At 39.5% G+C, this 18,118-nt stretch overlaps 1 protein-coding gene across 1 annotated transcript in view; it reads right to left on the reverse strand.

The window, feature by feature from the left end:
* alk (ALK receptor tyrosine kinase) overlaps positions 1-18,118 on the reverse strand; it is a 512,699-nt gene that overhangs the window by 51,114 nt on the left and 443,467 nt on the right. The window contains exons 7-10 of the mRNA XM_053509911.1: positions 16,262-16,396; positions 14,463-14,563; positions 5,787-5,953; positions 3,305-3,399 (exon numbers count right to left, since the gene is read on the reverse strand). Of these exons, the coding sequence (XP_053365886.1) occupies positions 3,305-3,399; positions 5,787-5,953; positions 14,463-14,563; positions 16,262-16,396 (498 nt within the window). The remainder of the gene's footprint in view (positions 1-3,304; positions 3,400-5,786; positions 5,954-14,462; positions 14,564-16,261; positions 16,397-18,118) is intronic.

Raw genomic sequence — 18,118 nt, forward strand, 5'->3', positions numbered from 1 at the left:
CAGTCTAATAATTTTATTGTGCTTGTAGTATTTGCATTATTAAACTGTAGGATGCACAATGCATTTAAATAAATAAATTAAAAAAAAAAGAAAATGAGGGGTATACAGTCTCAGCAACAGGCACATTTTCGATGTCAGGGTTTTCCCATTAGGTTTAAGCACTGCTGTGGCTCTTGGCAGCTTGCAGCGCGATGCTATTCACTTCCATATTGTCTGTCTCATGTTTATTGTTTTTGACCCGTGCATGTGTTTTGATTTATCTTCTGTCCACCATTTTTTTTTTATTCCAACATGGCACATGTATAATACAAGTGCAACCTTGGATTACGAGTAACGCGGTTTACGGGTGTTCCGCAAGCAAACCGCTTCTGATTTCAAATTCTTGCATTATAGTCAAAAAGTGCAATAATACTGCTTTAAATAATACTCTCCACTCTGGTTATGTAACACAATGTCATCCACAAAATGTAGTGAATTACGAAGTACAGATTTGTTCTCAAGTCAGACAAAGTGAGTCTTATACACCTTTGACACAAATAAAAAAAAAACTAAAAAACTTAATCATACCTAAGGAAATGAATCTCACAGTGAAATGTTGTCTCTGTGCCTTTAAATTGCGAGGGAAATCCAGGACTTCATTTTGTCTCTGTTTTATCTACATTTTGAGCTGTTTTCCACTGTATTGGACTGTGAACTTTGCTTTGTTAAGGATTTTCAAATTAAAATTAGTTTGAATAATTAGAATTATTCACCACTAGGACAGCCTTACAGGACAGACATTTTCTATTATTGCGCTCCCAGGCTGATTGGTTAAAACTGCTTAGACCGACTCATTCCTCTTAAACACACATAAACACACACACATGTACAATATATATCGGACTGAAAATATTACATATGATAGTACATATTAGTATCCGATGCACTAGAGTGCCTATTTTTTGTACAATACAATACCTGAGCTACTGTACGTCCGTGATTGAACCAGAAATAGAACTGTGGTCCGTTCGTATGTGCGGAAATTTGTTACTCGAATGTTTGTAAGTCGAGGACTACCTATATAGATATTTATGGTAAAATTTAGTGAAAATGAAGTATAAATAATTACCTTAAGTAAAGTAACCTCTGCATGTCACTCTCTCCTAATACAGTACATAGTTCCACTCCCCCCACACAAATATATACGTCCTTAGATATAGAAAATATATTTAAGTCCTGTTTGTTTTTTTGTCTCTTGCATTACTTCTCATAACCTGTCATGTTTCTCGCATCTGTGCATCGTTCCTCTCTACATTCACTTATCCTGTTTATGATTCATCGCGACACTGTCTCGTTATGCCTGTTAAAGGCGAGTCTGCACCTGCATCCTCTGTATTCTTTAATCTTAAGAGAGGATCAATTTACAGCTGTGAATTCAGACGGCAGGTGAGTGGCAGGTCAATATTATAACTTCTGCCCTAAGAAGCAAATCAGTTTATGAGACACTCTTACATAAGCTTCATCTTCTTATCTTCTTCTTCTTTATTAATTCAATGCTGCTGTAGCATAGCATTAATTTGTTGACAGTAATGGCGTGTTACTGACATTAAATTTCTAAATGTGCAGCATTTTTGCAATGTCATTAGACACCTCCGTGTGTGCCAGACAGAACAACATTATTGGGTTATGATTAGAGCATGTCTATAATTATAGAAAATTGTTCAGTGACTTGCATCCGTGGAAAATTAGGTGTCTGGTTTGCTCACCACTTACAGTCCACCTGCAATCTAGATTTGATTTAACAGTCAAATGCTAGGTGTATATTAGCGGTCCTGGGAAATGCATGGGGGCAAAATGTTACTGTATAAATGTACTGTTACATGTAAACGATCTGCTTAAGCAGACGGTACTAAGGATTTTAAACAATATTTTGGTGTAATCCTTTTACATATTTAGTGCCACATAATTTATATTCCTATTAATTATTTATTATTTATAACATTATTTACCTACTGTAGTATTTAAGTAAATTTGCAAGCAAGAAAGTAAACTTTTAGGGTGTTATGGTATGGGTACTCGTCTGGTACAGGACTTTTATTTCTGATCGGAGTAAATACAGTACAGTATATGTATAACTAGGCAATTAATTCCAAATAATAAAACATGCAACGACAAGACATCGATGATGGCTTGTAGAAACAGATTAAAATTTTAGATTCAAAATGTATTTCATAGATAAGGAACTTGCACAGATTTTTTAAAGTCAGATAACATAGAGTTTGCATGTTCTCCCCATGCTTGGTAAGTTTCCTCCCACAGTCCAAAGACATGCAGATTAGGCTAATTGGCGTTCCCAAATTGCCTGAAGTGTGTTATAATGGCTGGAGGTTCTACCATGGTTGTAAAAATGGAAATACTGTAAATAAAATAGTTACCATTGGCCTCCAGCGTTCCTAGTTGGACTACAAAGGGTTCCAAGATGGATGGATAATACTTGTATATACTGTAAAGTATAACTTATTTAAAGGTCAGAACTTTTACTTTGTTTATTTCCGATGCTATGAACAGCCACGGCAATTTGATTTCACTCTGCAAACAAGAAACAAAAATTGGATTTGGGAATAATACACCCCATGCTGACTTCAGTTCTAGTGCCATTTTATGTCAAGAATAACACACTTCTAATTTACTCTTTAGAGAAAGAATGGTGTACTGAATTGTGCAGGAACAGCGCCATCACCAGTAGCAAATAGTGAACATTATGTACAGTATCAGAAGTATCCCTTATTTAAAAAAACCATGGCATGAACTACTGTACTTGCTATACAGTAATTAAAACATACAATATGTGCTTTTTCATTGTGTTCTTATGATTCTTCTTGTGTTCAAGAAATTTTAGCCAGTTTGCCCCTATTTACAAGTTTGTCTAAGTTTCTATGTTCAAAATGTAAATAAAATTTGAATGTAAATAAATGTCATGGCTTATTGTTGAGCAGCTTTGAAAATGTACAGTATGGATCTGTACTTTTAAAGCGAGGTACGTAACAACCTGTGACTTCTGCGTACCATTACACATTAGAACACACTGACACTGGTAAAAAAACAACAACACACTAATCTTATCTAACAATGGGACTGCAAGCAAAACTTAAAGATAAAAAACAAGCATAAAGCATTAAAAAAGCATTAATTAAAATAATTAAACAACCAATCAACTACCAAACCATCAACAATTGAATGGAACTATTAAGAAACCATTCTTGGTATTATCATTCTTTTAAATGTGTTTAAGATTCAGTTATAAGGAATGAAAAGAATGACTCACTTTCAAGGAAACAGTTCATGGTAAGAGTAAAGTTGTCCACAGCAAACGCCATTTCCGAGCCGGACAAAATCTCTGCTGTAAACTGGAGGTAGAACCTGCGGAAAATAAAACCAAATAATTAATCGAGTCCATTAACTGTTTCTATAAACGGGTTTTCAAATAAAATGAAGAATTATATATTCTTTTTTTTTGTGCAGAATAACAGAACACCTTTTTAAGAGAAAAAGCTCCCTTTATTTCTCTATATAATCCACTTCTACACTAATGCACTGATCCCAGAGATTCACTAGTGCTTGGGCACCATGAAGGTAAAATGTTTTCTCAGTACGCCGGAGACATGATTAGACTGTCTGAAACACTGGCCTCCCAGGAACTCCTTTAATGACCCAAACATGTGGAAATGGCTTGGAATGAGGTTTGGACTGTACCGGGAATGTGGTGATAACTCCCAGCCGAATTCCAGTAACCTGGATGCCGTGGGCTCCGAGCCACCTCAGCCAGGATCGTCATTCATGGACTTACATGACATTCTTTAAATCGTTTGCACTGTTCAAATGTTTTACTGCAGCTTCTGTAATCTTCTGTAAATGTCAATTGGTTTTACACATTCATTCACAAAAGATTTAATCAGTACTGGTTCAACTTGAACACCAGTTATACATTAAACACTTTCTATCATGAGTACAGGAATTACATCAGCCAAAATCAAACAGTGGAAAAGATCAATCCAATATCTGACTTCTATTAGCAAATACTGCTCTGACTGCTAAGCCATGTTCATGTTCAACTATACTGTTATTATTTGACAATATTTTAGAATACTTAAGAGACAGCAAGAGGCTTTCAGAATCTGATCTGGCAGTTCTTCAAAAAGATTAGACGTAAGAGGCTTAGCAGGGCTGAATATGCATAAAAAAATTATTATTATGGTTACAGCACCTGTGGTTACAAATCAGAATTTTATACAACCTTGAAAATTCCTGTCGCTCCAATTTAAGTGTGAAATTAATATCCAACCTGGCTGGAAGCTCATCTAGAGGGCTTCTTGTTTTATATGTTAAAGGGCAACATCACCCTGTGAAGCTTCATCGTGGAATATTAAAAGTGACGAAAGAGAGTTCACCAATAAAAAAAGTTAAAAGAAGAAAAGCGAGGTCAGAGTCCAAGTAAAAAAGGCAGAAACTGCAATCTTAATCATTCTCTAAGGATGGGCATTAGCACAGAATGAACATTCGAACGAGCCCAATCAAGCACATGGAGACGAATCGGCCCAGTGGCTTCCTCTCTGCTCTGCTATCTCGCGAGTCAAGTGCGATTGCTAATTGGAGTGAAAGTGTGGTTGTATGTGAATGTTCTGTACATTGATTTCTTTTTTTTTCCCCTCTCCCGCCTTTTTCTAGCAGCAAATGATATGGTGGAGTGAGACGGGGGAAAAAACAAGCCTGATCTCAGAGGGATTTATTAATTTTAGATGTGTGAAACTTGACTTAGGATAAAATTTAATGCAAATCATGAAAGTGAGCAATCTGAAAAGTTGGTAAGCAGGAAACTGTTGAGGCTTTTGTGCAGCATTAAGCAGTAGCTGCTTTTTTAAAGGTCTCTAAATGTCTATGATATACCATATACTGTATTTAGGATATAAAGTTAGAAGTCCAAATACACACTATGTACTGTATGGAGGGGTGTATGTACTGTTGGAGGGGTGTATCACAGTGGAACTATATCTGTGCTCCAAATGCCTGTAGTTGTTTTCAGATTAAAACTTAAATTGGGCGGAGCCTGAAAAAGTATGGAATGAAGATCTACTGAAGATGAGAACCACCATTAACGATGTTATATACTGTAAGAATTTAAGAATTCTGAGTTTAAAGTGAAGGCCTTTCACTCCAATCGGCGAGAACAGCTTTTCTCAGAATTTATGTCAGTAGTCATTCTACCTGAGCCTACAGTATAATCATAAACTGGACTTCATATTAACTTAAAGGCGTCCAGAACCAACTTTCAGCCTCCTAACACACAGTATAGCTGCAGATCAATCCCTGATATCTGTTTTCACCCATTTTCGATGATGGATGGGTTCCCTGTTAAGTCTGTTTTTGTTTTTTTGCAACAATGACAATTGATAAAAGCACTATACAAATAAAATAAACAAAAAAAAAAAAAAAAAAGAAGAAATAATGACTTAAAAGTGACAATTTCTTTAAAATTTAGAATTTTTATATATATATATATATATATATATATATAGAGAGAGAGAGAGAGAGAGAGAGAAAACAATATGAAACAAATAGAAATGCCAGGACTCTCAGAATGTTGTGTGAATTCTGCTTATGACCGTTCTACAACCTCAGCTACATCACTTGAGTTCATGATCACAACCATCAATGTGTGATGGTCTGTTTTTCCCACTTATGCGTCATAACTATTCCTATTATTTCTCACATTTTTTTGTACATACAGTATGTGCTACCTAGATACTTACGAGTCGACTAATCCGTACAGTGGGAACGTGACCAGACGCCATCCCTTGTCCACTTTGGCCTCCCTGCTGGAGTTCCACAGACTTCTCTGTCCCTCTGGTCCTGTGCTGTTTTCGATGATCCAGAGAGAAAGAAGACCATTTGGACTTCCACATATCTGGAACTGTACCTGCAGATCACATCATACCACATACAGTACACAGTGCTGCAGCTGTGATTTATAGTATTTACATTTAATATAAAAGGCACCCGCTTGGGTTGTTTCATTCTTCATTAGCAGTAGGAAGCCACACTGGCTGGTACATATTGAAAACCTTATAATGCACCACGCTTCTGTGTATATTGGCTTCGTTAAACTGATAAAGATTTAAACGTGTGTGATTATTAATGTGAACTATGGTTATAATTAAACAAGGGTGGATAATCTAATTTTCTTCTACACATTTGTACAGTAAGTGTGTAGAATCAAACCTTTTCTATCAATGGACTCATTCTTGAGTGTGGTTTTATAGTGACACGCCTGGGAGCACCCTTAAGGCCAACAACCTTTTTTATTGCAAAGTTCAGTTTTACAACTACACCCTCTATTTTTAGAGATTTCAGATTTTTTTTGCTTGCCTTGCACTTTGTATAGTTTCACTTTAGAAAATCAGCCTTTTTTAAAGCATTTAACCTATACTTTTAAATATTGATTTTCAGTGCTACATCTTGTTGAGGTACCATCATCTGGCATAACAATAAAACCACTGAGAAGTGAAGTGCACGACATTGATTATCTCATAAAATTGGCACTGGTCAGGTGGAGGGATGTAAGAGGTGGTATTAAAGACGTGGTGGCACCACAGATCCGGTCACTTTCGTCAGACGTCCTCCTTCAGATGCATTAAAACCTGACAGTTGAATTTTATTGACAGACTATTGACAGTCCGGTCCGTGGGGAAGAATTCATGATGCATGACGCCGCAAATGTCACAAAAAGACATTGAGCATGCACTCGGTCGAGCTGTGGACCTGTCTTGCCTTTTTTGTTCGTGGAGATGATGGGCTCCTCCACTGTGAAGACTGTTGCTTCGTCCCAGGGTCGTACCTGTACACCCTAGTTTTGTCACTGGAAATGATCCTGGACATGAAGGACGGGTCATTTACAACAGACTCATGGAGTTCTTGGCGGATTCCCTCTGCTCCTGGGTCAACAACCTAGGGACGAACTTGGCAGCAACATGTGAGGGTTGCTTGCACTGTTCCGTAAGACACAATGGCAGTGACGGTGTGGATTGTTCTTAAAACACCTCAAACGACTCATGTCAAATGTCTCTGTGGCAGATTTACCCAATTTTATGCAGGATTTCACATTTGCTTTTTGTTCTAATTTGCTGTTCGGGATGAAATAGCATCACCGTGGTTAGAATAGCACCAGTTGCACAGCTCCCGGTGCACACAGCACACAATCTCTTCTGGCACACTGACTTTTGTGACTGTGTGTGCAGTCTTGTGCTACCATGTGTTAGCATGTTACAAAAACTTTTTGATACCACCTCATATTAGGCAACAAGTGTTCTCAAAGTTGATACAGTATGTTAGAAGCAGAAAAAAAAAGCCAAGTGCCAGGATCTGAGTGACTTTAACACTCAAATCGTCGAGCATTCTGGTCAAGCATGACAGGTCTTGTGGAATGTTCCTGGGATGCAGTGCATCGAAAGACAACTGCTGAACCAGCAACAGGATCATGATGCACGAGGGGAAGGAAGTCTAGCGCATCTCGTCCAACACCACGAAAGAGCTACTGTAGCACAAATTTTCCAAAAAAAAAAACAAAAAAAAAGTTATACAGCTATGATGGAAAGGTGTCTGAACTCATAATCTACCACATTTTTCTGTGTGTGTGCCTGCAAGCAGCAAATACAGCTACCGTAAGCAGGTGACGATCAGAGCTGGACCTTAAGGCCTTGTTCACACAGGCGTTAAGTTTTTGGATAGACGAACGTGCTCTAAACGTCCTGGACGTTCATGTTGCGTTTTGTAGTGGCGCTTGATTGATTTCTACACCGGCGTTCGTTTGTCTCTGTCTAACGTCAGCCTGCAGCCCAAATTGTAGTTTGTAAGTTAACCTGTGGGGGCAGTGTGTTGGGAACTGGATATGAAAGCCCGCCGCTACCGGGTTCACTCTCTGACTGCACAACGTCGGATTAAAGGAAGTTTTTTTGTGGTTTATGAAGAAATTTTCGCGTATGTTTTTTAACAATTTATTTAATTTTATTTTGCCCTTTTCCGCATTTCCCTATGTATAGCATGTAGGATCATGGGATATATCCGGTCCTCCGAAGCGTAAAATGAACGTGAAGAGAACGCACTAAAAGCGGTTTCCTTGCGTTCGTTGGGTTTTGAACGCCAATAAAAAGCTGCATGCAACGTTTTTTTTAATGTCGTATAAACGCGCAACCGGACAAACGCACGTCACCAAAGCCCGTGTGAACACTCTCATTGACTCCCATGTGTAGAAAACACTCGCCGCTCGATCCGCGCTCACAGGACACTACGAACGCAAGAAAAACGCTCGATTTTAACGCCCGTGTGAACAAGACCTAAAACAAAGGTAAAAGGTGGCCTAGGCTGAAAAACATGGAATTGTGTTTTCTTTTACATCAGGTGGACAGTTGGGTGAGTGTGAGTCACCCACCTACGTGGGGATAAGATGGCACCAGGGTGCATGATGGCAAGAAAGCAAACCAGCAGAGCCTGTATGCTGCTCTGAGCAATGTCCTGCTGGCATTCATGTAGATGTTAATTAAGCCAAGAGGTTTTCAACCTTCACATTTTAGTGTTTTGCCTGCTCTATCATACACACTTGAATTCAGCACATGGTGATAATTAGCTGGTTAGTTAAATTGGGTGTGCAAGAAGCTGAGGAAACTCTAAAATGTGCAGGGCATGGGGTCCTCCAGGGTCCTCGAGGTTGACAGCCCCTTCCTTAACCCCTTTCACACAGGTTGTGAAAGGTAGTAATATTAGGAGTTAATTCCACCTTGGTGTTGTGTGTAAAAGGGGTTGTTATTAGGGGTTGTTGTTCCACCCATATAAACATGGTGGCAGACCAGACAAGTACACACCTTTATAGCAACATTATTCCACAATGGTAGTGAACTCTTTCAGCAGCAAATTGCTCATAAATTATTTGAGGAACATTAGAGAGTTGTAGCTGTTGACTTGGCCTCCAAATTCCCAAGATCTCAATCTGATCAATTATCATTGTGGTAGGTGCTGGATGAACCAGTCTGATCAGTGAAAACACCACCCCCAACTTTAGAGCTTTAGTTCTTGTTCCAGAAGTTGGACAGTATTAGATATGTGCTTTTAAAGTTATGGCTGGTTGGCTATTATTATTAAGTTGGCTTGAGAAAGCCAACTTACTGATATCCGACTTAAACTTATTATTATTATTATTATTCCGAGACTAAATTTGTAAACACTATCTCCTCCTAGAGCTTTAACTCCACTAACTCCAAACTCGGCCCAGACCTTCAGACTGATCTCACGGGGTGTGCTATATCTTTTCTAACTGATCGGACTTACTAATTGCCCCGCAGGGGCAATTAACCGGCCCAAAAATCCCATTGACTTAACATTGAGACGAATTTTGACGGTTTGTTGCGCAGAGAGGGAATTTCGTAGAAACGTTAAATTAACCCTATTTGAAGATGTTTGCAGCCTTTGTCAAAAGATACCATGCACAAGGGTATAAGTTTTACCCCCGGGGCAAGAGAGGTCCCCAATTTGCCCCATTGACATATAATGGGGATTTTGGCGATGAACTAGTCCCGCACCATTTATCGTAGACCCATGAGTGAGGTGTCAAAGCGTGCCGAATATTCGGGAAGAATTTTTCTATGACTTTCCTAAGGGGTGGGCGGTTAATTGCCCCCGCAGGGGGCAATTAACCGTCCCATTGACTTATAATGGGGATTTTAGCGAATTATAACTGGTCCCGCACCGTTCATCGTAAATCAACAAATGAGGTGTCAAACCGTGCGCCTTATTCGGGAATGGGGTGCCGTGACTCTTCTAAGGGGTGGGTGGTTAATTGCCCCCGCAGGGGGCAATTAACCACCCACAGACTTAACATTGAGACCAACTTTGCCCGAGTCCCATGAGTGAGGTGTCAAACCGTGCGCCTTATTCGGAAAAGGGGTGCCGTGACTCTTCTAAGGGGTGGGTGGTTAATTGCCCCCGCAGGGGGCAATTAACCACCCACAGACTTAACATTGAGACCAACATTGCCCGAGTCCCATGAGTGAGGTGTCAAACCGTGCGCCTTATTCGGGGATCGACTCTTATTCGGGGATCGACTCTTCTGAGGGGTGGGTGGTTAATTGCCCCCGCAGGGGGCAATTAACCACCCACAGACTTAACATTGAGACCAAATTTGCCCGAGTCCCATGAGTGAGGTGTCAAACCGTGCGCCTTATTCGGGAAAGGGGTGCCGTGACTCTTCTAAGGGGTGGGTGGTTAATTGCCCCCGCAGGGGGCAATTAACCACCCACAGACTTAACATTGAGACCAACATTGCCCGAGTCCCATGAGTGAGGTGTCAAACCGTGCGCCTTATTCGGGAAAGGGGTGCCGTGACTCTTCTAAGGGGTGGGTGGTTAATTGCCCCCGCAGGGGGCAATTAACCACCCACAGACTTAACATTGAGACCAACATTGCCCGAGTCCCATGAGTGAGGTGTTAAACCGTGCGCCTTATTCGGGGATCGGGTGCTGTGACTCTTCTAAGGGGTGGGTGGTTAATTGCCCCGGGGGCAATTAACCACCCACAGACTTAACATTGAGGCCAACATTAACCGAATCCCATGAGTGAGGTGTCAAACCGTGCGCCCTATTCGGGAATGGGTTGCCGTAACTCTTCTAAGGGGTGGGTGGTTAATTGCCCCCGCAGGGGGCAATTAACCACCCACAGACTTAACATTAAAACCAACTTTGACCGAGTCCCATGAGTGAGGTGTCAAACCGTGCGCCTTATTCGGGAATGGGGTGCTGTGATTTTCTAAGGGGTGGGTGATCAATTGCCCTCGCAGGGGGCAATTAAACCCCCACAGACTTAACATTGAGACTAACTTTGCCCGAGTGCCATGAGTGAGGTGTCAAACCGTGCGCCTTTTTCGGGAATGGTGTGCTATGACTTTTGGTAGGGATCCGTCGCACGGTTTTCCCGAAATTCCCAAATAACCACCCCATTTTCCCCTATTCATTTCAATGGGAAATGGCCCGAAAAAGGGTGAAAACATGGGTCACTTTGAAAGCTTACCGTTCGGCCATAATTTGTCGTAGAAACATCATTCAAAGTTTAAACGGATCACTAGACTTTGGACTTTTACGGATTGGGTCCATGTTTTGATAACTTTTACGGTTGCTTCACGAGAGCAGTTTAAGTTTGATGAAAATTTTGATTTTTCACCATGCGTGCCACTGTCAACTGCCATATTCACAGAGTGTGAATCGGAGGGTGTCTTTACACTGTCACCACGTCAATATAATACAGTCTACGGGCATAAGGATTCAATATGTCGTAGTCAGGAAGTTCCTGCCACTCATGGTGAAAGAATTTTTGCGATCGGACCTACGGTTCTCGGTTGGGAAGCGTTTGTTTGAGAGCTTAATTATTACAGTTTGCGGTTCTCTGTGTCTGTCACAGAAGAGTGTGCGTGCGCATGCACGACCCATCCCCCACACCACCGACTTGCTAATGCCAATTAGACTCAATCAAACTTCTCTTCTATGTACTATTTCTAACCCATTCAAACTCATCTATCTATCTATCTATCTATCTATCTATCTATCTATCTATCTATCTATCTATAATCTGATTATTTCTATCTATCTATAGACTTCCCTTCTATGTACTATTTCTAACACATTTTAACTCATTCAAACTTATCTAACTTTTCTAATCTATCTATCATCTGACTATTTTAACTAATTTATCTATCTATCTATCTATCTATCTATCTATCTATCTATCATCTGACTATTTCTAACTAATCTATCTATCTATCTATCTATCTATCTATCTATCTATCTATCTATCGATCTATCTATCTATCTATCATCTGACTATTTCTATCTATCTATCTATCTATCTATCTATCTATCTATCTATAATCTGATTATTTCTATCTATCTATAGACTTCCCTTCTATGTACTTTTTCTAACACATTTTAACTCATTCAAACTTATCTAACTTTTCTAATCTATCTATCATCTGACTATTTTAACTAATCTATCTATCTATCTATCTATCTATCTATCTATCTATCTATCTATCTATCATCTGACTATTTATAACTAATCTATCTATCTATCTATCTATCTATCTATCTATCTATCTATCATCTGACTATTTCTAACTAATCTATCTATCTAGCTATGTATCTATCATCTGACTATTTCTAACTAATCTATCTATCTATCTATCTATCTATCTATCTATCTATCTATCTATCATCTGACTATTTCTATCTATCTATCTATCTATCTATCTATCTATCTATCTATCTGTAATCTGACTATTTTTTATCTATCTATAGACTCAATCATGAATCTATCTATCAATCTATATATCTGTAACTGTCTATCTGTCTGACACTATCTATCTATCTATCTATCTGTCTTTTAAACCTGTTAAACTTAAACTGTTTTAACTTTTTTAACTTCTTAAACAATTTTAAACTTTTCACACTTTTAAACTTTTATCTCCGGCTTTCTCAAGCCAACTTAAAGTTTGTCTAAACAAACTTTTGTATCTAGTTATTATTATTATTATTATTATTATCAAGTGTGACGCTAAGTCCACTTTTACTGCTCCTCTAGAGCATTTGAGGTGGCACACTGTGGAGGACGACACAGTCAGGTGTTAAACAAGTGAAGTTTTTCAGTTTTGGTGTTCAAACAGGGGATACGAGACAAGGTGAGTAAGACAGAACTTCTCAGCTAGAGGCCTTATTCATCTGTGGGACTAGAGCCAAGCTGCTGTCATGCCCTGCTGTGCTTGCATAGTGCTCTCAGTTCCATATGTACAACAAAGAGCCCTTTTCCTTCCATTTATCTGGAGCTGTCAATCAGAAACTCTGGCCAGATGGGTCCTCTACCTCCATGTGGGTCTATTTCTACTTGATCCTTTTACTTCTTCACTTTCTTTCCTGACTTTTCTTTTTTTTTTGTGCCTAGGCATGTCTTGCTTTCTGCCTCAGTTCCCTTTTGGACATACTGTACACATTCCTCTACGCCTGGCTCTTACTCCTTTTTGTACCCGCCTGTCTTTCTCAGGGTTCGAAGGACTCAATTACTAATTGCATTAACAAGAGTAAATAAATATATGTTGGTCAGCGTCCAAGCTTTTAAAGAAGGCAGGTCCATGAGAGCTGTTGTAGTCATCGTCTGTTATTAGTGTGTGTCGATCTAGACAATTGAACGACGGGCAAGACAATATGACTTTACAAATGTATCATCACATGGAGATGGTCTGCTGAGGGTATAGAGTACTATTCTGCATACAAGGACATTGCGAATAAGAGGTTCTACATTTAAGGTAATGTTTGTCCACATGCCCTCAGGTGATAAACACTCCCCTCTCTGGACAACGACTGCCCCCTACAGGTAATGAAGGGCATTTTCACAGCTTGCCGCGCGCAGCCGCAGCTAGTTGCAGAATCCCTTTTCTCGAAACGTGCGTTTTTAATGGCGACATCTGTATAAGTCATTTCAATGGCATTTCTTACAGGGTCGGGTTGCCAGCTTGATGCCTGACTGTATCTAAGCAGTTGAGGGTAAAGGTTCTTGCTTAAGGGCCCAACAATGGCAGCTCGGTAGCGCAGGGATGCGAACCAGGGACCTCCTGAGCAGCAGTCCAACACCTTAACCACTGAGCTACCCAGGTAAGCTCCAGGTAAGTAAATTGAATAAAAGAACTTTAATATTTTTTTTTGTTTGATACATAAACAATGTTTGACAGCTATATTTTTATATATAATAAAAATTACATTAAACATATCATGTTTTTAAATTACATTTGTATCACCCTAACATTGCCAACATTTTAATGCACTTTGAAATTGCATCCAGTTACATTGGTGTGTAGTGACAACTTCTACCCTGGATTAAATGCTGGTAGTATTCATTATAACACTAAAGGATAATTTTTCATTTAATTAGTAAAAATAATGAGCATAACCATGGACACTGATCTACAAAATATGCTAAATACCTGCTATACCTAAAAGTGAAATTATACCTTAGATAAATTACCATAAAACTGAATTAATAGCAATCATCACACCATATCATGATGAGATTCAATTAATCAACTGGTCTTGATTTAGCTATGACATTTTATCAGGAAGTTGGCATATTAATCACACACCCCTTTTGTCTTTGGTGATCAAACCCTTCCCGCATGCATATGAAACTCTTTATCAGTATGCAGTGCCTCGCTAATGGCCGCATCTTTTGTTGCCTTGTGTACTCGAATGAGAGTGGAATACATTTGCTAGAATATGAAAGAGGGCCTGATGAAAAATGCTCTTAACATAATTTCCTCCGAGATCCAAATAAAGCTGGCCACACAGGCACACTGCGCGCTCGCCTGGCTTTGCGGGCGGAATGCAGAATTTCTGCTTACTTACCATGCAGGGGGCGTTACGCAGTGGATAGAGGAACAGTGGACTCCGCACAACTACCGACCCCCGTTGGCCTTTGAACTGACTTTCTAGAGCCAAAACAGAACCTGTCAGGAAACAAGAAAGCCAGATATAAAACATACCAGGAGAAATGAAAACCAGGACACGGACAAGAGAAAAAACTGTTTACACTTTTTGTGACAAAAGGTGGCCAAAAAAGTCTGTGACTACATATCTTAGATATTTTGAATTATACATTTATATAGTAATGTTTGTAATAGGATAATTATTATGAAATTCAGGTAAAGTCAACAGTATCATGTGCTACAGGCTGTCATTGTCAGGTACGGCATAAATGCAGATGTTAAGGCTTAATAATAAAACAGAGAAATATCATCCAGAACTGGGGGAAACTAGACAGACAATAAACAGCCGCAGGACAAACAGACTGTACAACAACAGTGACAACAGATGTGAGACAAAGACACCAGACCGGGCTGAGGCTTAAATAAAGGCACTTATCAAGACAATACTGAGCACCTGTGAACAACAAGAAACAAGAAACAATGAATGCTCACGTCAATGTAAAAGTCCCAAGCACTAAACACAAAAAACAAAACAAAAAAACAAAGTCTGCTGGCACTTGGAGCGACCTTCAGGGGTTATCCCTGACAGCCATGTGCTTAAAATAAACCTCCGCTACTACTGTATACCTTAAACAATTAAAATTGTCCAAATGTGACATCAAACTTCAGGGATCACCATTGGTGGTGGCTCAGCAGTAGCTTGCCATGCCATGCCACCTGCCATGCCAGGAATGACCAGGTTCAATTCCCACCAAATGCCCAAACCCCAGCCACTGGATGCTGTGCCGGTGCCAAGCCTAAATAAAGCCCCAGTGGACTAATGAATAAGACACTGGCCTCTTAAGCCTGGGATTCTGGGTTCCCATCTGCTGTGTTTGTGATTTTGGGCTCACTGTGTTACGGCTCTGAGTTACTGATAGGAAGGTCAGTGGTTCGAGCCCCAACTCTGCCAGGTTTCTGCTATTGGACTCTTGAGTGAGGCCCTTAACCCTGTCTGCTCCAGGGGTGCCATATAATTGCTGACCCCAGCCTACTCAAAAAAAGCTGGGACATGCGAAGAATAAAGAATTGTACTGTGCAGTAATGTTTATGTCACAAATAATGGCTTAACTTAACTTTAAAGTACTAGTTATGCAGTGGGCCTTGTTTTAAAAGCTGTGTATTATGATTACACATTATGAATAATATTACATATACATCTATCAGCCATAATATTGATACCACCAGCAGGTACACTAAACAACATTGATCACTAACTATACACAAGCAAACTGTTGACAGGATTGTGGGACCCCAAGGGTCAGCCATGCCGGGCCGAACGTCAGCACATCTGGTTCAATCCCATAGAAAAATCAATGCAGAACAAATTAGGGAAAAAGTCAATGGATCCGCTTTAGAATACGGCTTTCAAATTTCCCAGATCACAATCCGATCGAATAATCATGGGATGCACCGGACAAACAAGTCTGAGACACGGAGGTCCGACCTGATTAGACAGAGTCACAGTAAGTTACAGTATAACTAACATTAAACATTTTAGCTACTGTAGGTAAGTAAATGCTCTGAATGAACTAATGCTAAAAAAAAAAACAACACACACACACTTATTGTAATCCCTTGGAATAAAGAGATGCATAAATTTATTTATTTATTTTTTAATAAATGTGTGAAACCTTATGCATGAGCCACGTGTTAAAAGGTGAAGAATTTGGGATCTACCTGAGGATGGACAGCTGTTTGTAAGACTTTTGGGCAGAGAAAGATGGACACCTTTGTACAAACTTTTACTTGACACCATCTGCCACCCACAGTCATCTTCTTCAAAGGAGCAGTAGCTTCCATTAAGGAACTGACCTGCAGAGAAAGGAACACAGAGACACACAATGAAGCAGGTGAAAACGACACGATGAGAAAAGATCCCAGGAAACCAAGTGACGCAGGGAACAAGCACAAGCTCTAAAGAAAAGCAAGAAAGAAAGAAAGAAAGAAAGAAATATATAAAATGAAAACTTGATCCTGAGGCTCAGGCGCTTGTGTGCATTGATGAAAGTGTTCTGGACAGTGAAAAGCGAGGAACCCAGAGACAACAAAGACGGCATGCTGATGAAGTTTATTTATTGAGGTTGGTAAAGCAAGAAGGATAAAATGAGAAAAAAAAAAAAGAAAGTCCTGTTAGTAGATATCCTCTCGTTCAGAAAATCCTTGTGGATTTGTGTAATGCTGTTAGAATTGATATGTGCTTTATTAAAAAGAGGAAAAATACTAGTGGGCTTCAACTAATATTTCTGCAGCTGATTGTCTGGCTGTTTTAATATTGCTTTTACACACGTGAGCCTTCGTTACTACAGCTTTAATTGATTTAGGAGGAATATGTCACAAGTGGATGAAAAAAGACCTGGCTAGCTAATTCCTGTCCATCCATCCATCCATCCATCCATCGAGGAACCTCTGTAGTCCAATAGGGACTGTGGAGTCTAATGGTGACAGTTGTATTTATTTCCATTTGTACGATCGTGGTAGGATATCCGGTCATAATTCACTCACTACGAGCAGATTTGGAAATGCAAATTAGCCTAATCTGCATGTTTTTGAACAGAACCTGGAGGAAACCAATCAAGGCCCGATGTGGGAATCGAACCTGGGACCTGAAGATGCAAGGCGACAGCTAGCTCATTTAAAGTGCATGTACATTTGATTATTTTTGGATTTTTACATGGTTGTCCACCATGTGCACAAAAAAAACAAAAAAAAAAACATTTCATCCTGCTTTTGTTTTACCATCTTTGTATCACTTTGTTCAGATTTCCGACTGGCCAAGTTGTCTTAACTGGGAAAAAGGGCAAAACAGAAGGAATGCATCAAAACTCTCTTTTCACTCCCAACTGAACTGATCTGAACTGAAGACACAGTGGTTGTCATTTATTTGCGGTGGGAATGTTCTGACAGAAGGCGTTTATTTATTCATGGTCGACCCATTTCACATGGGTTTGCTTTCGCATAAGGGATATTTCAAAGCTGCATTCGCTTCCAGTGCAAAGCTCAGGAGTGGATTAATTCAGTCTGTCTACGGCTTAACTTCAGATCCTGAAGCTGTAAAAGTAGCCAAATGAACATGATGTTAACAAGTTAGCCTGTTGAGCTTAGCTACACTGTGCAGGTAATATCACGCTGAAGCAAGATACAGAATACGGGATCTTTAAGGCTAGTGATTTTAAAGAATAGTCAGAATAAAGAGTAGCAGAGAGTCAGGGTTCAGACGTTAGACTGCTCTCGCTCTGGATAAGGGGGCGTCGGCTAAATGCTGTAAAGTAAATTAATGTTAACCTGCTAAGATACTAAAAGTTAAAGTAAATAATAAGAATATAAATCTGCTTTCCTTGTGGTTTTTAAAAGCTAAAAAAAAAAGTCTACGTTAAACATACAGTATTAGCATGCTAATAGTTTACTTGTTATAATACGTTATTTATTTAAAAAAAAAAAGGTGCTACAAACAAATTCCATTACATTTTATGAGTTGGATGAAACTAAGTCACTAAACTACTGCCTGATTGTTTTCAGATACTGTACATGTACAGT

The sequence above is a fragment of the Clarias gariepinus genome, chromosome 13 (genome assembly GCF_024256425.1).
Source record: "Clarias gariepinus isolate MV-2021 ecotype Netherlands chromosome 13, CGAR_prim_01v2, whole genome shotgun sequence".
Classification (NCBI taxonomy): domain Eukaryota; kingdom Metazoa; phylum Chordata; class Actinopteri; order Siluriformes; family Clariidae; genus Clarias; species Clarias gariepinus.